Source organism: Haliotis rufescens, unplaced genomic scaffold (genome assembly GCF_023055435.1).
Source record: "Haliotis rufescens isolate VD_foot unplaced genomic scaffold, xgHalRufe1.0.p SCAF_268, whole genome shotgun sequence".
NCBI lineage: Eukaryota > Metazoa > Mollusca > Gastropoda > Lepetellida > Haliotidae > Haliotis > Haliotis rufescens.
Window position 1 is genome coordinate 1 of NW_025963966.1, and position 27847 is coordinate 27847.

The window sequence follows — 27847 nt, forward strand, 5'->3', positions numbered from 1 at the left end:
AATTGTTGGATCATAAAGTACAATTTGCTACAACGCGAGTTGCCAGATAGTATCATAGTGAGTGAGTGAGTATGGTTTTACGTCGCTTTTACCAATATTCCTGCAATATCACGACAGGGGACACCAGAAATCTGAAATCAGAAATCCGCCACCACCCCAGAGTGGAATAATCTCCCTCTACAACTGTGACAATCTCTTCTGTTTCTGATCACCTTAAAGATGATCTGTGCTGAGGAGGTCCAGGATGATAACCTTCCTCTTTGCTAAGCAAAAAGCTTAAAGGATTATTATTATTTTTATTTTTATAAATATCATTATTGTGGCTAAACAGTGGAGACCCACTAATATCTACACATGTATTTCATTACATTGTGTTCAAAATTGGCCACGTAACTACTAACTACCACACGTGATAATATTCGTTTTGAAGCATCAAGTCTTTCAATGGCATTTAGAAGTGACATTTATGAGAGTTTCAGGAACTAAGGAGTAAGCTTAAAAGTTGACATCCATGAATTTCCCCTCTCTGTGATGAAGTTGTTATTACCAGACCTGTGAAGATCTGGGGTAGAATAGGTCTTCAGCAACCCATGCTTGTCGTGAGAGGTGACAAACGGGATCAGGTGGTCAGGCTCGCTGACATGGTTGATGCATGTCATCGTATCCCAGTTGTGTGCATGCTCATGATGCCATCACTGGATTGTCTGGTCCAGGCTCGATCATTTGCAGACCACCGTCTTATAGCTGGAATATTGCTGAGTGTGGCGCCAAACAAACAAACAAACAAACAAACAGTTCTCACCACTGCAGGAGCAGCTGGGTGACCTCGATGTAGAACCGGCTCGGCATCGCTGTGAAGAACTTGGAATCTATTTCCTCTTGTTTCTTTTCTTCTAACTTTTCTGAAACAGGAAATCATATTATCAGAAAAAGTTACATAAGCTAAAAAAGATTATTTATAATACTTATCCTATGTGTCATGGTAAAATGGTACAAAAACTTATCCCATCTGTCATGGTAAAATGGTATATTTATAAAACTTATTCTACCTGTCATGGTTAAATGATATATTCATAATACTTATCCTATCTGTCATGTTAAAATGGTATATTTATAATCAGGGATGTGAATGCAGAAAATCACTTTTTTTAAAACATTAGTCCTCAGAAAAAATCATCTTCCGCGTAAAAATCTAATAAAAGACTATAAAAAAAAACACTCCAAAAAATATTATCGAAAACCGGATAACCATCGCGGATTGTCCTGTTTTTGATCAGAGCTGTCAGCATCATCATAGGTTTTCAGACATCATAAGTTTTCTATCATGAATACTTGCACTATAACGTGGGGTGTGGCGTCACACAGAAATTGTACATACTCAGCTTGTTTTTAAGATAAAGTTGTCTTTTAGCCTATAAGTGATTGAGATGTTTTACAGTTGTTCATGTGATTAGCAAAAAAACTATGAATGTTTCTTCAGGGTCAGGAAAACTCATAACACGGGGATCTATGTTGTATTAATGTCATGTTTGCAATGGTTTTTTGTTTTTTTTCAACGAAAGGTAAGTAAGTTCAAAGTAACTAAGTTTTTTTTCCAATGTGCTTCAACAGGGGAAAAGGGTCAGACATTGCATGCTTGTGACAGTTGTCCTTGTGTCTGGGGGATTGGGGGGTGAAGTTTATGGCAGTATTGCTCCCAGACCTGGCAGGTAGCCGGGTGCGCGGAAGCTATGCCTGATTTTTTTAAAGTACTGATTTAACTTCGAAATTTTACTGCATCCGCCATCTTTGTTTATTTGACTTATTGACTTTTGCCATTGACTTATTACATTTCTTGGTGTGAATTCTGTCCAAACTGCACGAAATTGCTTAAAAACAAGTATTTGTCACAAAGTGACGAAATGTCCCCCACCTGTATATACACCATAGTACCAAATATGAAGACAATCCAGCGATTAGTTCTTGAGATATTGCGGCAACACCGTTTTCCAACTCCAAAAACAGATTTGCCTGCTGTGACCTTGAAAATGGGGTCAAGGTCACCAAAACCGACTGGTGTATGCGGTGTCTGTATATACACCATAGTTCCAAATATGAAGACAATCCAGTGTTTAGTTCTTGAGATATCGCGGCAACATCGTTTTCCAACTCCAAAAGCAGATTTGCCTGCTGTGACCTTGAAAATGGGGTCAAGGTCACCAAAACCGACTGGTGTCTGCGGATTTTGTATATACACCATAGTTCCAAATATGAAGACAATCCAGTGTTTAGTTCTTGAGATATCGCGGCAACATCGTTTTCCAACTCCAAAAGCAGATTTGCCTGCTGTGACCTTGAAAATGGGGTCAAGGTCACCAAAACCGACTGGTGTCTGCGGAATTTGTATATACACCATAGTTCCAAATATGAAGACAATCCAGTTGATAGTTCTTGAGATATTGCGGCAACACCGTTTTCCAACTCCAAAAACAGATTTGCCTGCTGTGACCTTGAAAATGGGGTCAAGGTAACCAAAACCGACTGGTGTATGCGGTGTCTGTATATACACCATAGTTCCAAATATGAAGACAATCCAGTGTTTAGTTCTTGAGATATCGCGGCAACATCGTTTTCCAACTCCAAAAGCAGATTTGCCTGCTGTGACCTTGAAAATGGGGTCAAGGTCACCAAAACCGACTGGTGTCTGCGGAATTTGTATATACACCATAGTTCCAAATATGAAGACAATCCAGTTGATAGTTCTTGAGATATTGCGGCAACACCGTTTTCCAACTCCAAAAACAGATTTGCCTGCTGTGACCTTGAAAATGGGGTCAAGGTCACCAAAACCGACTGGTGTATGCGGTGTCTGTATATACACCATAGTTCCAAATATGAAGACAATCTAGTGTTTAGTTCTTGAGATATCGCGGCAACACCGTTTTCCAACTCCAAAAACAGATTTGCCTGCTGTGACCTTGAAAATGGGGTCAAGGTCACCAAAACCAACTGGTGTCTGCAGATTTTGTATATACACCATAGTTCCAAATATGAAGACAATCCAGTGTTTAGTTCTTGAGATATCGCGGCAACATCGTTTTCCAACTCCAAAAGCAGATTTGCCTGCTGTGACCTTGAAAATGGGGTCAAGGTCACCAAAACCGACTGGTGTCTGCGGATTTTGTATATACACCATAGTTCCAAATATGAAGACAATCCAGTGTTTAGTTCTTGAGATATCGCGGCAACACCGTTTTCCAACTCCAAAAGCAGATTTGCCTGCTGTGACCTTGAAAATGGGGTCAAGGTCACCAAAACCAACTGGTGTATGCGGTGTCTGTATATACACCATAGTTCCAAATATGAAGACAATCCAGTGTTTAGTTCTTGAGATATCGCGGCAACATCGTTTTCCAACACCAAAAGCAGATTTGCCTGCTGTGACCTTGAAAATGGGGTCAAGGTCACCAAAACCGACTGGTATCTGCGGAATTTGTATATATACCATAGTTCCAAATATGAAGACAATCCAGTTGATAGTTCTTGAGATATTGCGGCAACACCGTTTTCCAACTCCAAAAACAGATTTGCCTGCTGTGACCTTGAAAATGGGGTCAAGGTCACCAAAACCGACTGGTGTATGCGGTGTCTGTATATACACCATAGTTCCAAATATGAAGACAATCTAGTGTTTAGTTCTTGAGATATCGCGGCAACACCGTTTTCCAACTCCAAAAACAGATTTGCCTGCTGTGACCTTGAAAATGGGGTCAAGGTCACCAAAACCAACTGGTGTCTGCAGATTTTGTATATACACCATAGTTCCAAATATGAAGACAATCCAGTGTTTAGTTCTTGAGTTATCGCGGCAACATCGTTTTCCAACTCCAAAAGCAGATTTGCCTGCTGTGACCTTGAAAATGGGGTCAAGGTCACCAAAACCGACTGGTGTCTGCGGAATTTGTATATACACCATAGTTCCAAATATGAAGACAATCCAGTGTTTAGTTCTTGAGATATCGCGGCAACACCGTTTTCCAACTCCAAAAGCAGATTTGCCTGCTGTGACCTTGAAAATGGGGTCAAGGTCACCAAAACCGACTGGTGTATGCGGTGTCTGTATATACACCATAGTTCCAAATATGAAGACAATCCAGTGTTTAGTTCTTGAGATATCGCGGCAACACCGTTTTCCAACTCCAAAAACAGATTTGCCTGCTGTGACCTTGAAAATGGGGTCAAGGTAACCAAAACCGACTGGTGTCTGCGGTGTCTGTATATACACCATAGTTCCAAATATGAAGACAATCCAGTGTTTAGTTTTTGAGACATCGCGGCAACACCGTTTTCCAACTCCAAAAGCAGATTTGCCTGCTGTGACCTTGAAAATGGGATCAAGGTAACCAAAACCGACTGGTGTCTGCGGAGTCTGTATATACACCATAGTTCCAAATATGAAGACAATCCAGTGTTTAGTTCTTGAGATATCGCGGCAACACCGTTTTCCAACTCCAAAAGCAGATTTGCCTGCTGTGACCTTGAAAATGGGATCAAGGTCACCAAAACTGATTGGTGTCTGCGGAGTCTGTATATACACCATAGTTCCAAATATGAAGACAATCCAGTGTTTAGTTCTTGAGATATCGCGGCAACATCGTTTTCCAACTCCAAAAGCAGATTTGCCTGCTGTGACCTTGAAAATGGGGTCAAGGTCACCAAAACCGACTGGTGTCTGCGGATTTTGTATATACACCATAGTTCCAAATATGAAGACAATCCAGTGTTTAGTTCTTGAGTTATCGCGGCAACATCGTTTTCCAACTCCAAAAGCAGATTTGCCTGCTGTGACCTTGAAAATGGGGTCAAGGTCACCAAAACCGACTGGTGTCTGCGGAATTTGTATATACACCATAGTTCCAAATATGAAGACAATCCAGTGTTTAGTTCTTGAGATATCGCGGCAACACCGTTTTCCAACTCCAAAAGCAGATTTGCCTGCTGTGACCTTGAAAATGGGGTCAAGGTCACCAAAACCGACTGGTGTATGCGGTGTCTGTATATACACCATAGTTCCAAATATGAAGACAATCCAGTGTTTAGTTCTTGAGATATCGCGGCAACACCGTTTTCCAACTCCAAAAACAGATTTGCCTGCTGTGACCTTGAAAATGGGGTCAAGGTAACCAAAACCGACTGGTGTCTGCGGTGTCTGTATATACACCATAGTTCCAAATATGAAGACAATCCAGTGTTTAGTTCTTGAGATATCGCGGCAACACCGTTTTCCAACTCCAAAAGCAGATTTGCCTGCTGTGACCTTGAAAATGGGATCAAGGTCACCAAAACTGATTGGTGTCTGCGGAGTCTGTATATACACCATAGTTCCAAATATGAAGACAATCCAGTGTTTAGTTCTTGAGATATCGCGGCAACATCGTTTTCCAACTCCAAAAGCAGATTTGCCTGCTGTGACCTTGAAAATGGGGTCAAGGTCACCAAAACCGACTGGTGTCTGCGGATTTTGTATATACACCATAGTTCCAAATATGAAGACAATCCAGTGTTTAGTTCTTGAGATATCGCGGCAACATCGTTTTCCAACTCCAAAAGCAGATTTGCCTGCTGTGACCTTGAAAATGGGGTCAAGGTCACCAAAACCGACTGGCGTCTGCGGAATTTGTATATACACCATAGTTCCAAATATGAAGACAATCCAGTGTTTAGTTCTTGAGATATCGCGGCAACAAACAGGTGGGACGTACGGACAGTCGTGAATACTATATCCCCCGCTTCGCACTTTCCCGCGGCGGGGGACAAAAATGCAGTCAAATATTTAAAACACGCCCCCAAAACCCCCCTAGACTTTTCCTCTTTTTTTCCGGGAAAACCTGCTCACATCCCTGTATAATACTTATCCTATCTGTCATGGTAAAATGGTATATTTACATGTATCACTCACCTGGATATTTACTCAATCATGACAAAATATACATTTGCATTGTGCATGTATATGATACTGCAATTTTGACTCTGACAGCATTTAAAGGGATGGATGGCAAATCTGACAGCATGAATGTGTACTTCTCTCGATACAAATGTAGCATAAAGATCTGAACTGTTTCCATGTTATGATCCAGGATCTAAGTTTCCAGAGGCAAAGCTGGACCCCACGGCAAATCCTATTGGCATTAATGTATTATTCTCTTCATAAGAAACAAATGTATACAACGTATGTGTTTATATTAGGGTGGGGATAACATCGGTTTGCATGTTATGGTCATGGTTCTAATTCCTTTGGGAGTGCTGGACAGATGAAAGGGGGCCAGTCTTCGTAGCGTATGTGCATTCCTCTCATGATACTCAGCAATTGTACATATGGTTATACAGCGGGGATCCTAACTGTGTCCAAGGTTTAAACTCTGTTTGGCCCCGCCCCTCAGCCCCTCCATTTGTTCAATTGTAAATTCCCATCACCTGAGAATACTTCCAACCAAGTATGGTTGATGTCCATCTCTTAGTTCCAGAGAAAGAGGTGTTTAAAGCAATATTGCCAAATTGCCAAATTACCCTATTTGGCCCCACCCCTCAGCCCCTTGGGGATTCAGCCCCACCAGTTGTACAATTTGGAATTCTCACCACCGGAGAATGCTTTCAACTAAATATGGTTGATATCTATTTCTCAGTTCCAGAGAAGAAGTCATTTAAAGCAATATTGCCAAATTACCCCCATTTGGCCCCACCCCTCAGGGTGTCAGCCCCACCATTTGTACAATTTTGAATCCTCACCAAAATATCTATCTCTTAGTTCCAGAGAAGAAGTCATTTAAAGCAATATAGCCAAATTACCCCTATTGGCCCCGCCCCTCAGACACTTGAGGCGTCAAGCCAACCATTTGTACAATTTTGAATCCCCACCACCTAGGGATGCTTCCAGTCAAATTTTGTTAATTTCCAATTGGTGGTTCAGAAAAAGAAGTCGTTTGAATGAATTGTTGACGTACGGATGCTGGACGCCACAGTATGGCATTCCGACCCGGTGAGCTTAAACCAAATCATTTTAGAAAGATGGCATCTGATTGGCTCAGAACCAACACAACCTTCATGTGATTGGGCAGTTAAGTTCACTGAGGATGCGACCTCCGATCTTGATACAGCAGGTTCCTTGTACAGTGTTCCCTTGCTATTGTGCTCTTCAATATAGCGCTAACACCGTTATAGCGCGCGGTAAAGCATGGCTCCCAAAATTTACTAACATTTTTAATAAACTCCAATTTTCCAATGACACAATGTTTTCCCCCATCTCAGAAAACATTATCAGCTGATCACTGCAATCACGAAACACTCGCTAAAAGTCATATTTGAGGCAGTTTGACATTAAATGTCAACAACGTTTTCGCAATTGAAATACATGTAGCGCGGGAAGTGCCTACAGTGACTGGTCAAATTGTTCCATACATAAAAAAATATCCTACATACATGTACCACCTGTACCAAAGTGCTACACATTTGGTTCTTATAATTTTAAGTATATATATATATATATATATATATATATATATACACACACACACACACACACACACACATATAGCGGAAGCTGTAACTAAAATAACACAATATTCGTATATATTATTCCTGATAAAATAATAATTTCAGACACAATTTCTTCTGACCATTGCATCAAAAAGGTGTGCACAGCTGATTGCTATTTCCAGCTTAGTTAACAAGAAAATACACATGATAATCTTAATCTCTGCATATAAAACAATGCCTTCGAGAGCAGGAAATACATTTTAAATGGTAAATCATCCTGTCTAAGATGTTTTATATCATATTTCATACTTTTATTGACCAAGTTTGTAATATCTGTTTATTCACCTGAATTCGCAGAAGGGATACGATGTGTTTTTTGGAAAGGGCATATTAATACTCATTAAATCTTTTTTTACACTATGAAACATAAACAACTTCTATTCTAATCTTTTTTTAAAACTTGTGTTAGGTAGGCAGAGCATGTATACTGTTTTGTTGGTCATCTACCACGTATGACTCGACCTCCGTTAAACCTTGGATCATCTATAACACTCATCAATTATTTATACCCCAAAGGTAGCGTTGTAGCGAGGGATCACTGTATCAGAGTAACAGCTTCAGTCCAACGCACTCTAGAAACTTGCACACTTCCACACAGACTTACAAACAAATGTGGCACTGAATATGCTTAGTACAAGAAGGGTGTAGATGACAACCGTATATTTTGGAAATGATAATCACTTCAATACTACACTCCTGAGACAGTGAAAATGAACAACTTGCATAATTCTTAAACATTTTATCTCAGATACGAGATACTATTTCCATGAAGTTCATGTAAGCGTATACACTTTGACTGGACAGATCCATACAAGTCGACAGTCATTGCTGTTATTACAGATGGTTAATACCAACCTATATCCATCCATTCTGGGGGCAGGATTCTGCATTTCTGACGCTGCTTCAAGTTGACTGCCATCCACAGTGGTACTTGGAGGGGGATGCTTGGGACGAAGGGGCCGACGTCTCCCTACAATCAAACAGGAAGCCATGGACAGCCCGTAACAGCAGGACAGGAGATTACTGACAGGGCAAGTCTACTCTACGCCATAACTTTGCAGATGTAAATACTTAAGGCCTACTTAAACACAACTGCTTGACAAAAATTGAGTGAGTGAGTGAGTTAAAATTTAACAGCCATATAGCGACGAGACCAAGTTAATATATTTACAATTTAGTCATTAATGCAAAGTTTTGTTTAAAAACAAGTTGTAAAACATATTTGAGCATAACAATATTATATATACAGCTTTAAAACACGGGCTATAGGCCACCTCACTGGGGATCATGGGGACTTACAGTACCTCTGCTTCCTGCATGATACCCCAGCAGGATTTACGTCATCACTTTAGCCACTTGTGGTTGTGCACAATGCTAGCCAATACTAAAAAATACTCATCAATGAGTTGGCTTAAAACCATTGGTTGATGATAGTTACATTGATTATGATAGGATTACGTGTCACACAGGGGGGCAATATTTTTATGGTACTTTAACCTCCTGGACAGAGCCTTCAATAATGTCTGTTAATAGTAGCATCACACCAAAGTTAAAAACAAGTATTTAATTATTCACTTACATATTTAAAATTTATGATACAGACCAATTTCTTTCAAGTAATTTATGATGAGATGCCCGCTGACACGGGAAGAGATCTTTTAGATTTACACTTTGATCATGTGAATCCCTTGCGATTGCAAAGTCCACACAGTCAAGCAATATATGCTTAACGGTGAACCCTTCATCACAAGGGATACACTTAGGAGGTTCATCCTCATCTGTCTTAAGCATATTCGTGTGTAATCCGACTGTGGCCAATATGACATTGTCGTAAAATGACCTCATCATGTCTTGACTGACAACCCAAGTAGGTATGACCGATTGTTGGTTTCAATTCATGTAGTTTATTGCTTCCTACTTGGGTGTCCCACCTCTTTTGCGTGAGATCCCGAGTATAAGATTTGATGGTTGGTCACTGTACGGGATAAGAAGTGGAGATAACGGTTCGTCAAGAGCTGCTTTAGCTGCAGCATCGGCTTTTGAGTTACCAGTTATGCCTACATGACTTGGTAAGCAGGAAAAGACGATGTCACATTGGCCAGTGGAAAGATCATTATAGAGTTCTAAAATGTCAAGGATAATAGGGTGATATGGTGAGACACTTTTGAGTGCCTGAAGGCAAGATAACGAATCAGAGAAGATGATGAAATTTTTTGATTGGTTTTGTTGTTGAAAATAGGTCAAAGCTGTTAGGATAGCTTTGGCCTCAGCAGTAAAAATTGAACTAAAATCTGGGATTCTTGAGGAGACAGTTCTGGATCCAGTGATGGTGGCACTTGCAACTTTGCCACCATTCTTGGACCCGTCTGTAAAAATGGACCTGTGAGAATTATGTTTGGAGCGTTATCATTGGTTATATGATTGTTTATATCGATATACCAAAGGATTGGTATCCGACTTTTCTTGATTGGTAAGAGTGAGGTCTACTTCTGGCTTCACCATCTGCCAGGGAGGAGAAGATAGAAGACGGTGTAATTAAGAGCGAACGACAATTCCTCTCCAACCGTCGATTTATTCCGAGATATGGTCGAGATATTCAGAAGGATAGGATTGACTGCAAAATTAAATAAAACAACAATGTTTATAGCAGTCAATTAATGCAAAAAATGATTCTAACAACACAAATTTGCTTTTCGATAAATAATCTATCAAAAACATTTTACCAAAAATTCAATTCTAAACGTTAGATATCATAATAACAGAGATGTTCACTAAATTGTTTACACAAATAAAGTTAACATACCGTTTTATACGCTCCGCATTTCGACAACAGACACGAGCGTGCCTCTCACTCAGCCACATAACAAAATACTAGAGTTACAAGTCTATAAATAGGAACTTTAAACATAAACCTTACACACCGACCCCCTAATTGTGCAGTCAAACGAAAACAATTATTACATATCTTCAAAAAATACAAACAAAACACAATGAATTTCAAAAGTCTCTGAAAGCGTCAGCAGTTTTCACTTTTGCAACAGTCATGTTGCTATGAACACAAGTGTCCATTTCACATTAAGTTTATGTTTTCACTAGAAATGGTCGAAAGACTTTAAACAGTCTCCTATTCTGTTTCGAGTCTATTTCGAACCCAATCACAATCACATTATTTGTGCATGTCACAGTCTGCTTCGAGAATCACACACAATTTGTCTATTGGGCGTGTCAACATTGTAGTAGCAGTCTTCACTTTTACGATTCGATCAAGTCCTTTCTTGTCAGCGTACACTTCCACTATGCGTCCAAGACGCCATGCATTCCGAGGAAGGTTGTCCATAACCAACACGATGTCGTCAACAGCAATGTTTTTCTGTTGTCGGGTCCACTTCTGTCTCTCCTGAAGTGTCGTCAGGTACTCTCGGTGCCATCTTTGCCAGAACATGTCTGACAGGTATTGTACTTGGCTCCACTTCCTGCGAATATAGCAGTCATTCTTGGTGAAGTCCTGGTGGCAGACTCTCTCCTGTTCGCATCATCAACAGGTTGTTCGGTGTAAGTGGAGTCAGGTCCTCAAGGTCACTTGACACTGTCGTAATTGGTCTACTGTTCACAATAGTCTCTACTTCACAAAACAGAGTGTGAAGTCCCTCGTCATCTAGTCGAATTACCTGGGTATGTCAATGTCAGTATCAAACCCACTTGGTGGAATCTGATTAACGTTTCCATGGTTACCTTCACCTTGGTCACATGAAGAAATGTCGCTTTCATCTTCATATTTATTCAAGACCTTGCATTGAGCTTCACTCATTAACTTTTGTCTGTGAATTTCAAGTTTCTCTTCAGCCATTTTGAGTTTCACTTTCTCAAGTTCAATTCTCTCCTTTTCTTCAAGAATTTCTTCGTTTGCTATCAATTCTGCTTTCATTTGTTCTTCTTTCATTCTTGCCGATGAGGTTCTTGAAATCGATGACCTTGACTTTTCTGTAACCAGCTTGTCTTTTCTTGAAAGTGGAGCAACAGCTGATTTCTGTTTATGTTGATCAAGCTCCTGGAGAAATGTGTCAACATTGTCTTTGAAAGTTTGGAGAGAGCGTTGTCTGCTGTATCTGTGTCGTCTGCTCTATCTGTGTTGGATTTTCAGAGCCAATTTCCAACAATAAAATTTATTTTATTTAATAAGCACTGAGCTTTCGCAATCATGCCAAAGAATCTAAGTACATAACTGGGCATGGACCTAAATACTTCTGATTACACTTTGGATACATAGCAAATACTATCACACAAACCAGAGACCACTTGCTTATTGATGACGATGGCTGTGTTGTATGTGGCGCTCAGGCCGGCGGACATGGCAGGGCCTGCGACTGCACATTACGCAACTGGCCAACACTAGGCGTGTCTCACACAGATTTAATATGGGTGCACACGATTGTAACAGTTTTCCACTCATAGTTGTCAAACAATTACTTCTACATTTGGAAGAGAAAGATCTTTTTAACCAACAATTTGAATTCAGGGAGCACTGCACTTTCTCGGGCTCACTTCCACAGTTTTCAATTAACGCCACATGGAGGATCCAACACGCCTTGCCAACTTAAACATAAGCTAATGTGCAGAGCTCCAGATAAGCTTTCGGTGTTGTGGGTATTTTACCCATGCATTTTAAAATCATTGGGTATAAGTAATTCTATCTGCGTATTCAAATTTCTGTTACCCACTAGTTTTTACACATGTGGGTATTTAAGTTAAATATTTAAAAAGACTATTCATCTAGTCCCTGCAAACTGGTGTCGTGTGGGTTCGAGAGCTTTATAGGACTCAAAAATACCACGATACTTCCACAAGAAAGTGTGATGGCAAATGATCATGATCTGACTGTCATCGTGGAGTTTGGCAAGGTTGACGGAATGCCAACTTCTAATTTCAAAATAAGTTGCTCATTTGCTAATCGAATACGCAGGGTTACTTCACAATATTTTTGTGATACGCACAAGTTTTATTTTTGTAGCGTATCTGTAATATTCGTTGCGTATTTGATACGCTTGGATTAAATTTTACTGCATATTTCCGCATTTCTGATGCGTATTTCACGCAGATACGCAGCTTATCTGGAGCTCTGAATGTGTCATTCTTGTTAGCCAACACTTTACCACAGGACCACAGGGGCTTTCCAAACTAAGTGCCCTTGGCAGGCAAACCGAAAAATAAAAATGTTCTTTGGTTGGCAATTTCCACTTTTTTAAAAGTTCTTATTTTCCTAAATTCAGAGGTATCTCACCATTGAACTGTAACATTGCATTCATTGCAATAATGACTTCTGACAAAATAGGGGTAGTTCATGAAATAATGGCACAATGCTTATGACACAAAAAAATTTCAGCAACATATGTTACAGTCCTAAGACCAATCCAACTGGCCAACACACCCCTAGGATTGTAAGGGGGTACCTAACCCTGGCCAACACACCCCTAGGATTGTAAGGGGGTACCTAACCCTGGCCAACACACCCCTAGGATTGTAAGGGGGTACCTAACCCTGGCCAACACATCCCTAGGATTGTTAGGGGGTACCTAACCCTGGCCAACACACCCCTAGGATTGTAAGGGGGTACCTAACCCTGGCCAACACACCCCTAGGATTGTAAGGGGGTACCTAACCCTGGCCCTGGCCAACACACCCCTAGGATTGTAAGGGGGTACCTAACCCTAACCCTGGCCAACACACCCCTAGGATTGCAAGGGGGTACCTAACCCAAAGGTCAAAGATGCTTGATCAGAAATCGGTACCTAACCCTATTTGTCGTTTTGTAAGGTGACAAATACTTATGTCCACTAGGGCCTAACTGTAGTTTGGCTGTGTAACTTTGTAGTAATTTAATTACAGTCCATCTTTCATGTAATGATCTGAATACGAGAATCTACATGTGTATGCCTCTAACTGATGCCAATATATACCACAGGAAAAGTTATACTGGCTAGCGACCAGTTATCGCTGGGTGCAGGCTAAAACGGCACCTCAGCAAAACGGCACCAATTTCTTGGGCCATTTCCGCCAGACTCAGTTTAAGCTTGACACTGAGTTAATTTGAGTAAAGGTACTTAAAACTTCAAATCATGTGATGTTTCAACGATAAGTTTAGTTGCGCCTCCCAATCAGAGTCGGTGAGTAAATTGGAGTAGAGGCTAATTCCTAATGTAAACTTGTTTTAAGGCAATTAATATTTCACAATTATTTGTGTGTGCAAGTGACCATGTGAGTTTAATTTCATTTATTTTACTTCAAAGCATGTAATGTTTTCACAATAAGTTTAGTTCGCCTCCAAATAAGAGTCGGCGAGTTGAGGCTAGTTTCTGATGTAAACTTTTTTTTAACATTTCACAGTTATTTGTGCTTGCAAGTGACCATGTGATTTTAATTTCATGTATCTCAGAACCAAGGTAAAAAAAATAATAAGGTGCCGTTTTCGCCAGGCAATAGTAGCCGTTCTCGCTTTAGACGAGGTGCCATTTTTGCCAATCAGTGCTGTTTTGCTGATGTGCCATTTTAGCAATAACCCGTTACACTGAGGACCAATTATCCCCAGTTCCATGTTATAGTGCATGTGATCGCATCTCATTTTACCTTTGCTTGTTTCCATTAGAAGAGAGAAATATTTATCCGAAAATGATGAACAAAAGGACTCTTGTGAGTCAGTTCTTAGTAGGATGCGGGTACCCACAGGACTGCCTGGACCCATGGTTAGTCATGTGATATATTGTATATTGTTTAATGACAAAAATTATTTAAAACTCTTCTTTTCTGACAATGCACCCATTCCTTCTGACTTTTATATGTTTGAATAAAGATAAAACTTCATGAATGAAACATCAGTGTATGCATGATCCACAACACCATTTAACTAATAAAACTGATAAAAAAAAACTCGCAAAAAAGCTCGGGGTCTTTTTTTACTACTATTAGTTACATGGTCCTGTGCACGAGCGGATCGTTTTACACGTGTATCTAAATACATTTTGCCAGGGCTACGGTCAAACGTTTCCAAATCGGGAAGTTTGTACCTATCTCTAAACATCTACAGCGGGTAGCCGGGTAGGGTCGGGTAATAGGGTGGTGGGTACCCGGGTAGTAAATTCGGACCCGTCCCAGCCATAACATGCACTTGGTCTACTCCATAACAGAACTTAGAAAATACTCCATAACAGAACTTGGAAAACATTGTGCTACTTACACTGATCAGATAAATCTTATCTTGCGCAAAGTTAGGCACAATCGTGACCAACTCCTTCTCGGCCAAAAATTCTACTTCTGACGGATCCATGCTTAGTAAAAGGATCACAGAGTCATCTTCTCTAAACATGAAATGAACACAATATATTATAACTGTGTCAATTTTCCCGCAAAATATATTTAAGGTGAAGGACAGTCTCTATTTCCGCTTCCGCATTATGCGCTGAAGCACTTGCAAAAGATGGCAGCCTCCTTGCTTCGAAGAGAAGCCGGGGTCTTGGGCCAATATATGCTACGATTTGAAACGGGAAAAGTAACAACTATTTTGTGTTATTGCGTTTGGAATGCCGTTTTGAAACGATACGAACACCTGACCCGTAAACGCATGTGCTTTTTGCTTGGCAATGTATTAGCCAGACCATATTTTGACATTGAAAGTGACACTGGCAACCAGCAGATGAATAGCAGAATGCATGATGAAAGAAATAAAACACGACAGCATCGGGCGATAATTTGATACAGATTTTGACAACAATTGATTGCACTGACTGTAGCATGATTGATATATCGGTACATATAAATAAGTACAAATTGTATAGTATAGATCTACTCCAAAACACAGTCTCATAAAGATTCTGCTTCAGACATGTTTTTATAAGAGGCAAGTTGAAGAGAAACCTCAAGTGTTGGTACACATGCATTATAGCTGACACCTATCCGCCATGTTTATTTGATGCTACTAGTACCAGTAAAGCCGCACACAACAGCATCACTATTTGATGCTACTAGTACCAGTAAAGCCGCACACAACAGCATCACTATTTGATGCTACTAGTACCAGTAAAGCCGCACACAACAGCATCACTATTTGATGCTACTAGTACCAGTGAAGCCGCACACAACAGCATCACTATTTGATGCTACTAGTACCAGTAAAGCCGCACACAACAGCATCACTATTTGATGCTACTAGTACCAGTAAAGCCGCACACAACAGCATCACTATTTGATGCTACTAGTACCAGTAAAGCCGCACACAACAGCATCACTATTTGATGCTACTAGCACCAGTAAAGCCGCACACAACAGCATCACTATTTGATGCTACTAGCACCAGTAAAGCCGCACACAACAGCATCACTATTTGATGCTACTAGCACCAGTAAAGCCGCACACAACAGCATCACTATTTGATGCTACTAGTACCAGTAAAGCCGCACACAACAGCATCACTATTTGATGCTACTAGTACCAGTAAAGCCGCACACAACAGCATCACTATTTGATGCTACTAGTACCAGTAAAGCCGCACACAACAGCATCACTATTTGATGCTACTAGTACCAGTAAAGCCGCACACAACAGCATCACTATTTGATGCTACTAGCACCAGTAAAGCCGCACACAACAGCATCACTATTTGATGCTACTAGCACCAGTAAAGCCGCACACAACAGCATCACTATTTGATGCTACTAGTACCAGTAAAGCCGCACACAACAGCATCACTATTTGATGCTACTAGTACCAGTAAAGCCGCACACAACAGCATCACTATTTGAAAAATAGGATGATAAAGCACAAAATAAGCAGAAAATATTACCCTGCTAGCATTTGTATGGTTAAATATGATTAAACCTTGAAATGAATATTAAAGCGATGCATTAATGTCAAAACCTAGACATCAATATCGATAAAGTACTATAAAAGAGAAGTTCCATAATGGCATGCAACAATCACATCAGTGACTCACATTGGAGCCACATTTCAGCAAACACATATTTTGTATCTACTTTGATAATTAAACAATACATTTACTTCAGAAAACATTTAATTCAAGCTGTTGTGTTGGCGGCAAGTGCCCAAGTCCCCCGTTATATTAGCGAGGCAACAATAATCATTTCTGAAAAACTTAAGATACAGTTACTAAAGAATTAGCTTGTGCAATATCCCTCAACATATGACGGAACGTGTCTGGTATACTGCATGAATTCTTGCACGAGTGATTTTCACACGATTGAGTTACAAAGTACTAATTGCCAAATTGATTGGATTAAAAGCCAGTGTTTATCAAAGGCAAGATTATAATAGAAAAGCTGCAGGCCCTGACTAAACTTTTCAGGTCCTCATTTGAAAAAATGCAGCTTATCGTGATAAATACCTTGACACATACATTTTCTGCAGGCCATTAGGATACCTACAAATTTGAAACTACAAACCCGACAAAATCTACCTGCCATGAGACTACGGGCAGGCGTATATTTTGAATGCTGCTCCTACCCAGAGTTCCTTGTGGCCACATCATCACGTTATACACAGTCCATTCGAGATATTTCATATGTTTGTTTTTTTTCTGTTTCATTCCTATGTCAAACCTATGTCATGAAACTTTCATTGAGAAAATATCCGAAAACGTGTCTTTGTCCTTTATTTACATTGGTTGTTTGGTAGGGCTGTTACGATTCACTCATGTCAACATGGTCAAACCATGTTAAATATTTTATTTTGTTATTGTTTCACTGAATATAATAAATAATACTTCAACTGATGACCTCTTACTGTAATCGTGAATTAATGTTCATATTCGTTACCCTATATTCATGTTCTGTATCGTATTCGCCTCACAGTGTATTCATTGCAGCCCTAAATGTTTGGCTCCACTGCCCTCACAGCCCCCGATTAGGTCAAGTTGACATGTAAAACTTTATTGTCATGTACCTCACTGTCCCAGTTATAGTAGCAAATCTATATAATTATGCAAAACAATTTGTCAAGTGAACCGAAAGGCTTACATTAGGTCCGTCTGTTCTTATTTCAGAATAAGTGTGTTTGTTTACAAACAAGAGAAAAGGTCAGTCATGTGATAAGCCTATACCTGCGGTGTGGTCGCTGGAGAAGAAACTTCTCTTGCAGAATAAGTACGCTTGAGAGTTATTGGTTATTATTTGCAAACAATGCTTGAGAACGGTTGGTGTACTGGCCCTTTAAGAATTCCATATCGTTTGTGTTTATGGAGGTAAACTGGCAGCGACCAGTTATCACTGATCACCAATTATCGCCAACACCCTTTTATAGCATGCGTGGGATCTTATCTCATTTTACGTTTGCTCATTTTCATTAGAAGAGAGAAATATTTATCTCAAGATGATAAACAAAACTGATTCTTGTTAGGAAATGTTAAAAAATAAGACATATAAGCACCTTGCTCAAATACAACTTTAGAAAAGACGAGGGTGGTGTCATGTGACTAATTCACTTTTTAACAAAAATCCAACAACACGATGATGAACATTTGATTCTGAAATTGCCTTCTATCTGTCTGTGGGGCGGTCGGGTAGCCTAGTGGTTAAAGCGTTCACTCGTCACGCCGAAGACCCGGGTTCGATTCCCGACATGGGTACAATGTGTGAAGCCCATTTTTGGTGTCCCCCGCCGTGATATTGCTGGAATATTGCTAAAAGCGGCGTTAAAACAAACTCACTCACTCACTCTATCTGTCTGTAATTCCTTCCCCAAAGCACAATTCTAAAACCTAATTTAGCTACAGTAGAACATGGATATAACCAACTACAAGGGACCGGAGACATCAGTTTGTTATATATATATTGTTTGTTATATACATTTTCACTCGGAAACGTCCACCATCTGGGCTAAAACAATACACAATATACATGTTTATACACATTTCCTCCCACATCTTCAAAACATTTTGATGCAATGGTTGGAAGAAATTGTATCTGAAATTATTATTTTATCGGAAAAATATATTCCAATATTGTGTTATTTCAGTTACAGCTTTCACTACATATATGTAGAATTATAAGAACCACAACAGTAGTCCAAGATAAGATTAGTCCAATTACATGGACAGGTAAGAGTAACATGATGCAAGTTGAACAAGGTCAAATCGTCACCAGTGATTGTGTTGATTCGCCGCAATTGTGTTGATTCGCTGCTGATTGCATACGGCCAATTGTCAGTGACACTTGACACTGAGTGAGATTTCTCAGTTCGCTATACACGTCACTTAATAGTGGTAGATGGGCTTTGTCGGTGATCAGATATCAGCTGCTCTATCTGTTAGTTCGCTGTAGAAAGTTCGTTATGTATGTAAATTTAATGTGATAATATTTAGGAGATAAATCGGGGATTTTTTGACAGTTGGTTGTATCCGTTTGTTCACTCTCTCTGTGTTTGTTTGTTCGCTCTCTCTGTGTTTGTTATAGCCGTGTCCTACTGCATATTTAAAAAATTACATACCCTGAATAGATTGCGAGATCCATACTACATAGTGTTATGAATAAGTATGCACACCACCACCTCCTCAAGCAAAACACGCACGCATGCACCCACGCACACACGCAGGCACACATGCACGCACGCACACACGCACACATACACACCCAGACCCCCAGATATATCTAGATATTTGGTAGGTCTTTGATGATACAGTTTTATGACCTTCCAGAATATTGCAAGAGGAGGCAAGCAGCTCGTGTGCCGTGTCCAGCTCCTGGTCAGACACAAGTATGGGGGCCAGAGTGTCCGTTCCCTGGCAACCTCCCCAGCCACATCAGACAAGGCAGTTACAGTACAACCAACCTTGGAAGTCCCGGAACAAGAGGCCCTGTACAGGTAGGGGATAACACTCGTTACAAAAACAAGAGGCCCTGTACAGGTAGGGGATAACACTCATTACCAGAACAAGACGTCATGTACAGGTAGGGGATAACACTCATTACCGGAACAAGACGTCATGTACAGGTAGGGGATAACACTCATTACCAGAACAAGAGGCCCTGTACAGGTAGGGGATAACACTCATTACCAGAACAAGAGGCCCTGTACAGGTAGGGGATAACACTCATTACCAGAACAAGAGGCCCTGTACAGGTAGGGGATAACACTCATTACCAGAACAAGAGGCCCTGTACAGGTAGGGGATAACACTCATTACCAGAACAAGAGGCCCTGTACAGGTAGGGGATAACACTCATTACCAGAACAAGAGGCCCTGTGCAGGTAGGGGTTAACACTCATTACCAGAACAAGAGGCCCTGTACAGGTAGGGGATAACACTCATTACCAGAACAAGAGGCCCTGTACAGGTAGGGGATAACACTCATTACCAGAACAAGAGGCCCTGTACAGGTAGGGGATAACACTCATTACCAGAACAAGAGGCCCTGTACAGGTAGGGGTTAACACTCATTACCAGAACAAGAGGCCCTGTACAAGTAGGGGATAACACTCATTACCAGAACAAGAGGCCCTGTACAGGTAGGGGATAACACTCATTACCAGAACAAGAGGCCCTGTGCAGGTACGGGTTAACACTCATTACCAGAACAAGAGGCCCTGTACAGGTAGGGGATAACACTCATTACCAGAACAAGAGGTCCTGTGCAGGTAGGGGAAAGCTCTCATAACCGGAACAAGACGTCATGTACAGGTAGGGGATAACACTCATTACCGGAACAAGACGTCATGTACAGGTAGGGGATAACACTCATTACCGGAACAAGACGTCATGTACAGGTAGGGGATAGCACTCATTACCAGAACAAGAGGCCCTGTACAGGTAGGGGATAACACTCATTACCGGAACAAGACGTCATGTACAGGTAGGGGATAACACTCATTACCAGAACAAGAGGCCCTGTACAGGTAGGGGATAACACTCATTACCAGAACAAGACGTCATGTACAGGTAGGGGATAACACTCATTACCGGAACAAGACGTCATGTACAGGTAGGGGATAACACACACACACATCGCTATGGAAGTCCAGTAGTCCTGGATGCAATGTTAAACCCCATTTCACCTCACCAAACATTGAATATTATGTTTTTTTCAACATGTGCATTATTAATATATTTAGCTACATTAACTATTTTGATAGATGTTGAGATGATAAGAAGAGGTTGAATTTGTGACAGTTTTGATGGAGATGAATCTTGGTTTTAATATAAATTTGTCTTCAGTTATCAAACACGGGGCAAATAAATACAGGTGGTATTCTGTTTCAACCCAGTATAAGTTGTATGACTTTTATTTACATAAGTTTTGTGGAATATTTGCATGGGTCCACTTTCAATTTGTAAATTATGACAACTTCATAAGAATCTCATTGCATTACCATAACCCAGATAGCAGCCTCTCTTCTCAGTAATTCAAAGACCCATGGAGATCTAAGTTAGAATTAGTCTTCAACCCTTGCTTGTCATAAGAGGTGATTGGCTTGGTTGATGCATGTCATTGTGTTCCAATTACGTAGAACTATGCTCATGAAGTCAATCACTGGATTGTCTGGTCCAGCTGTCTAAGACCAACAGGTATAACATACTACAAGACAAAAGAGATCATCCCGAGAGCCATGTTTATCTCCAATACAAACTGTTTATGAATGTTTGCCTGATCATGTTGGTGCACAACAACATAGGCAGATGACATACAATCTTCATGGTACATTGAATTGTGTATAGGAAATGTTTAAAGCCTATTTAGCAAAAGTTGCTATAGTATCGCCATGGTTACTGACGGTTGCAACTATCCCCAGGGAGCGCTACATCCCCATCACCCGGCGCTCCGTCATTCGGCATCTGATGCAGGAGGAAGACTTTCTCACTGATGAGGAGAAAAAGAAGTTTGATGATTTCGCTCTGGCTCTTGATTCTGCCATCGTCAACAAGTACCATGGCATACTCCAGGAGCTCAAGGTGGGTACACAAGGAGGGTACACAAGGAGGGTACACAAGGAGGGTACACAAGGACTGACCCTTGATCCTCCTGCTTCCAATCACTGATTTCGATAGCTGTCATTTTCGTGAGAATATTCATTGACTTTCGCTTATCGTTCTCCTTGAAAGGAGTTGCTATTGGTTCAGACATGCAAAGAACATGCACGTCCTGAGCCAACTCCTGTAGTGGCTGCCCAGTCTTCCTAGTGCCTGATGAGTGTCTGTTGGCGGTCGTTGTTGCGGGCAAGTCTTTGCCATCTATATCAACACCGGGATGAGTCACAGGATCGGGTTGTCAGGCTTGCTGAGTTGGTTGATGCATGTCATTGTATCCCAAGTGTGTAGATCGATGCTCATGATATCAATCACTGGATTGTCTGGTCCAGAGTCGATTATTTACAGACCACTGTCATATAAGTGGAATATTGCTGAGTGCGGTGTTAAACAACAAACAAACAAAAACAGACATCGAGGACTGGAAGCAAGCAGGTTGTTGTGGCAGAGCACTTCTGTTCCTCCACGGGAGATTGTTACTTTTGTTAAATACAAAAATGGTCTTATTTAAATTGATGAAGTTTAACTAAACATATTTTTCAGTAATTTTGACACAGATATAACTGTTGATTGTAACACAGATCTAACTGTTGATTGTAACACGGTTGTAACTGTTGATTATTTTTAAATCATTGTTTATTTCCCTCAGCGTTTTCCATGATTTTTCTTCATGTTTAGTACAAACGAGTAACCATGACAACTACAGGAGCAACAATATGGTGTTTATATGTGATGATTGTAAATCTGGAACACATTTTCAGCGCATATTTGACCCCTTGAACCCTGACAAGGATACCATCGCGACACGCGAGTGGACGCGGCGGGAGCGGCTGGACAACGAGTTCTGGCTGCTGCAGCAGATGGAGGACATCATGGAAAAAGCCAACTTCCACGAGCTGCCCCGCGCCACCGTCAGCCGCGCCCTGGAGGAACATGAGGCCAGGGAAGGAGTACGGGTAGGTCTCTCAGTGGGAGTCTCTGGGTAGGTCTGTCAGTGGGAGTCTCTAGGTAGGTGTGTCAGTGGGAGTCTCTGGGTAGGTCTGTCAGTGGGAGTCTCTGGGTAGGTGTGTCAGTGGGAGTCTCTGGGTAGGTGTGTCAGTGGGAGTCTCTGGGTAGGTGTGTCAGTGGGATCTCTGGGTAGGTGTGTCTCTGGGTAGGTCTGTCAGTGGGAGTCTCTGGGTAGGTGTGTCAGTGGGAGTCTCTGGGTTGGGGTGTCAGTGGGAGTCTCTGGGTAGGTGTGTCAGTGGGAGTCTCTGGGTAGGTCTGTCAGTGGGAGTCTCTGGGTAGGTGTGTCAGTGGGAGTCTCTGAGTAGGTGTCAGTGGGAGTCCCTGGGTAGGTGTGTCAGTGGGAGTCTCTGGGTAGGTGTGTCAGTGGGATCTCTGGGTAGGTGTGTCTCTGGGTAGGTCTGTCAGTGGGAGTCTCTGGGTAGGTGTGTCAGTGGGAGTCTCTGGGTAGGTGTGTCAGTGGGAGTCTCTGGGTTGGTGTGTCAGTTGGAGTCTCTGGGTTGGGGTGTCAGTGGGAGTCTCTGGGTAGGTGTGTCAGTGGGAGTCTCTGGGTAGGTGTGTCAGTGGGAGTCTCTGGGTTGGGGTGTCAGTGGGAGTCTCTGGGTAGGTGTGTCAGTGGGAGTCTATGGGTAGGTGTGTCAGTGGGAGTCTCTGGGTTGGGGTGTCAGTGGGAGTCTCTGGGTAGGTGTGTCAGTGGGAGTCTCTGGGTAGGTGTGTCCGTGGGAGTCTCTGGGTAGGTGTGTCCGTGGGAGTCTCTGGGTAGGTGTGTCAGTGGGAGTCTCTGGGTAGGTGTGTCAGTGGGAGTCTCTGGGTAGGTGTGTCAGTGGGAGTCTCTGGGTAGGTGTGTCAGTGGGAGTCTCTGGGTAGGTGTGTCAGTGGGAGTCTCTGGGTTGGGGTGTCAGTGGGAGTCTCTGGGTAGGTGTGTCAGTGGGAGTCTCTGGGTAGGTGTGTCAGTGGGAGTCTCTGGGTAGGTGTGTCAGTGGGAGTCTCTGGGTAGGTGTGTCAGTGGGAGTCTCTGGGTTGGGGTGTCAGTGGGAGTCTCTGGGTAGGTGTGTCAGTGGGAGTCTCTGGGTTGGGGTGTCAGTGGGAGTCTCTGGGTAGGTGTGTCAGTGGGAGTCTCTGGGTTGGGGTGTCAGTAGGAGTCTCTGGGTAGGTGTGTCAGTGGGAGTCTCTGGGTTGGGGTGTCAGTGGGAGTCTCTGGGTAGGTGTGTCAGTGGGAATCTCTGGGTAGGTGTGTCAGTGGGAGTCTCTGGGTAGGTGTGTCAGTGGGAGTATCTGGGTAGGTGTGTCAGTGGGAGTCTCTGGGTTGGGGTGTCAGTGGGAGTTTCTGGGTAGGTGTGTCAGTGGGAGTCTCTGGGTTGGGGTGTCAGTGGGAGTCTCTGGGTAGGTGTGTCAGTGGGAGTCTCTGGGTTGGGGTGTCAGTAGGAGTCTCTGGGTAGGTGTGTCAGTGGGAGTCACAGTGGGAACCTGGCTGTATTTCACCAAACAGGTATCAGTTTGTAGGTATGTTTATTACCCATAGGGTTAGACATACACAAGGTCATTGATATTGTGTATGCACTAGTGCAAATAACTTCACCCACATTGTTCATGTCATTCTAATCTTATAGTGATGTAGGGTCGGAATGACGTCACACTAGAAATAATTTCAAAGCTGAAGATAGTTGACGTCCTTCTACAAGTATGGTTTTCTAAAAAAAGGCGGTTGTGATCAGTGCATTTTCTGAAGGTTAGTCTGCATGCATGTCTGTCCATCTTTCTGTTTTTTCTGTTTATGGAGCAAAACTCCTAAACCATTGACTATTTCTTGTTGAAAGTTGCTCTACAGATCAGTCTGGTGGGGAATTGGAGCCTTTTGAGGATTTGGGATTTTTATTCAAGTTAGTTTATGTTTTCACGACGACAAGTTGGACTTGGCTGAAAATAATGGTACTGCTCATTTCTGAGCAGAGCTGTACAGATCAGAGTAGTGGTGAACTGGAGCCTTTTGTGGATTTGGGATATTGAAAAATACTGAGCAGCATGACGTTTTTCTTCACTGAACTGAATGTTTCCAATGGCAATGAACCCAAAGTGGGGTATGAGAAGTTAAACTCTAGTTCTGAATTGCACCAGAACGTGGGTTGTGTCATCACCTGTTTTCAAATAATAATCGATTCTGTTGATTGGTTACAGGTGAGTGTGGATCCCAACAAGTACGATATTTTGCGGTTCTGGGCTCTAGGCCGTGAGAGGCCAGTGCACGGTCCCTCCATCTGGGAGCGCCTGGTGAGCAGAGCGACCAGGAAGCCGATACCCCAGCCTATAGAGTACTACAAGCGGGTCGTGCTGGCCATCAGGCTGAAGAAGGACTCGAAACTCATGCTTAAAGCTTTTAAAGAAGTGCCCATCAATTCATTAGAGATGCTTCTACCAGATGGCACAATCAAGATGAGTACTTTTGACAAGGGTTTGTTGTCGTCGTCTGTTTTCCTAGCGTCTGTGGGTGTTGTGGCCAAAGTTGTGACTGTTTTAGCGGAAATGAAAATTGACTGGACCTTGATAGTGACAGCCATTACTGGAGTGGTGGGAATCAGGGCGTGGACAGTGTACAAGAACAGACGGAACAGCTACCTCGTGGACGTGTCACGGATGCTGTACTTCAAGAATATCGCCAACAACAGGGGCTTGTTGACATTGCTGGTGGATCGGGCAGAAGATGAAAGCTTCAAGGAAGCCTTGCTGACATACAGCTTCCTGCTGACGACTCGACCACCATCTGTGAAAGCCAAGCCAAGCAGTCAGCATAATCCTTCAGAACTCGGTATATGAGTACAGTACAGTATTTATTTAAACTTATCCAGCATTACTCCTTAATGCATTTACTGTTGTTCTCTGACAGAAAGACGGACTGTGTGAGATCCAGCCGCTAAAGAAAAGTTGTTCCAACCAGTATCTGGCAGCACGTAGCAAAACAATAGGCTTTATTTCCACAAAGGATACAACAGTACGTCCTTTCGTGGCGGTTACGAAGCAGTAATGTGCTCTTCTGTGACGTCATCGCTTCTGGGTCACGTGCCGACTGTGCAGGTGCTGCCTCTACTGGTTGGAACAGCTTTTCTTTAGCAGCTGGATCTCACACTCGTCTTTTTGTCCGAAAACAGTAGTAAATGTATTAAAGAGGAATGCAGGATAAGTATACAATTGTAAAAAATATTTAGATTTTGCTAATTTCCTCCTATTAAGCCTTTCCACATAATCCTGATAACTAGATGTTTGCACAGTATTATCCTCCTGATAAAACTATTTTAGTGAAAAGTTTCAAGTTTTGTAACTGCACTTTCATTATTACAAAGTGTTTTAATACAAGTATTTTCAGCTTTTGTTGAATTGTTGAAATAGTCTCATAATGTTAAGTAACAGCAAGAGTTACTATGGTAACAACTTGATCTTGTTTTTCAGGTGGAATAACAGACATTCAGGTTGAGAAAATGGCAGAGGATTTCATCAGGAAAAAGACTGGTGTGAAGATTGAGTTTGACTCCTCAGAGGCGGTGAAATTGTTGAAGGGTTTCGGACTCCTCAGTGAGAAGGGAGACAAGCTGAACGTGCTGTCACTGGAGGCGGCGATGCGGAACCTCCCCCAACAGCCGCAGTCCGTGATCGCCCGCAGGGAGGAGGCGGACATCACCGAGGGGTATGACCGGGACGAGTACCTCGAGACAGAGGAGGAATACAAGGACGAGGAGAGGAAGACCAAGAAATATGGCTGGTTCTAGTCGACACCAACAACTTAGGAAAAATAATATATGAAAATGAATGTAGGTTGGAAATCTCCATCAGTGTTTTGTTGAGTTCGATGTTGATCAGAGGGTCCTATTTGACAAATGATTTAGGAGGAACATTTTAGAATAATTAGAATTCATATCACGTAATATCTGGGTATAATTTTGGTTATTTGGAATACACTGAATAGCAGAGTATGACAGTAATTGTTTTTTGTTGAGGACTTCCTGTTCAGTTGTAAAAATAAATTCAGTGTATAGGTGCTTGGGAAAGTGATTTCTAAATTGTAGGATATCCAGAAAGTGAATGAATTCATTTTGAAGTTGTTTTTATTGGAGATCTTCATCCTGCTTTTGTGAACGTGAATGTTGGTTCACTGTGTGAATGTGTCCTCCACTCGCTATAGTCACATGACATGTCCGAAGTAATCGCCAGAGTTGTGCTGGCAGTGCTTCAGACAGACTCCGCCATTACAAGCAAACTTGACAACATGTCTGATGCCTCCAGACTTTCCAGTCCATTTGGACCAGTGATGAAATATTTATGCAATCTTTTCCACGATAACATAACATGCATGTTATGTCAGTGTTTTCACGTCAAAGTTTTGTGAATCAACACAGATGAATTTGTAATAATGATATTACTCTGAATAGTTAATTGTTGATTTTGGTATTTTCAACATCTGCATATATGAAGTTATTACACAGATCATGTATGAGTTGTGATTTCTGTATGCTGTATATAGGCCCCCAGTTGAGAGAATGTCTGTAAATAAATAGTGCGTTTATCACTTGACTTCCTTATTCTTTGTCTTGCATCGTAAATTTGGTAAACCCCATGACGCAACTATACTGACACTGTTGTCACGTTCTGGTGCAGACACCACCTCCATGACGCCAACTACGCTGGCACTGTTGTCACGTTCTGGTGCAGACTCTAGCTCCACACAGACACGAGGTGGGAGGGAAGACACTGCGTTAAACTTACCCGACACCACCCACACATTATTGATGTTATTGTGAGAGCTATGGTTACATTAAGCATGGTGACTACGAGGACGTCATGAGGTTAAAGAGCTAATGATAAAGTGCCAGTCTTGACTTTGTTGCCTTTCGTTGACTGAAGGTGCTATTCATAGACTGCAGGTGCCATTCTTAGACTGAATGTGCCATTCGTGTGCCATTGTAGACTGTAGATGACATTCATCTGCCATTGTAGACTGTAGGTGTGGACATAGCACCTTGCAACATCTTCTGCTGGTGTTTGACAGTATGTTGCCGAGGCACACAGTGATCTCTCCAAACTCATCCCTTCTGCTCACTGCACCATTTCCTGCAACCAGTTTCAAACAAAACTTTGCTTTTTGTAATTCCTGAAATGAACTCGAAAGGTCGAATTGTACGATATAGAAGCCGTCTGGACTTCGAGGGGATTGAAGGAAGTCTGATTATTTTAAAGGGGTCTGTTTCCGTGAAGAACAAA

At 41.8% G+C, this 27847-nt stretch overlaps 2 protein-coding genes across 2 annotated transcripts; one reads left to right on the plus strand and one right to left on the minus strand.

The window, feature by feature from the left end:
- Positions 1–771: 771 nt before the first annotated feature.
- Positions 772–14932, minus strand: LOC125384113 (DNA replication complex GINS protein PSF2-like). Its single transcript, XM_048402551.1, has 3 exons — positions 14801–14932; positions 8428–8542; positions 772–902 (listed from the first exon to the last, which is right to left on the minus strand). Exons 1-3 carry the CDS (start codon positions 14927–14929, stop codon positions 799–801), a joined length of 348 nt encoding a protein of 115 aa, XP_048258508.1. The 5' UTR covers positions 14930–14932; the 3' UTR covers positions 772–798.
- A 32-nt stretch (positions 14933–14964) lies between these two features.
- On the plus strand, positions 14965–27153 carry LOC124119269 (transmembrane protein 143-like). The gene is made up of 6 exons (XM_046481724.2): positions 14965–15112; positions 19268–19434; positions 21361–21520; positions 22357–22551; positions 24776–25403; positions 26042–27153. Exons 1-6 carry the CDS (start codon positions 15041–15043, stop codon positions 26356–26358), a joined length of 1539 nt encoding a protein of 512 aa, XP_046337680.2. The 5' UTR covers positions 14965–15040; the 3' UTR covers positions 26359–27153.
- The last annotated feature ends 694 nt before the right edge of the window (positions 27154–27847 follow it).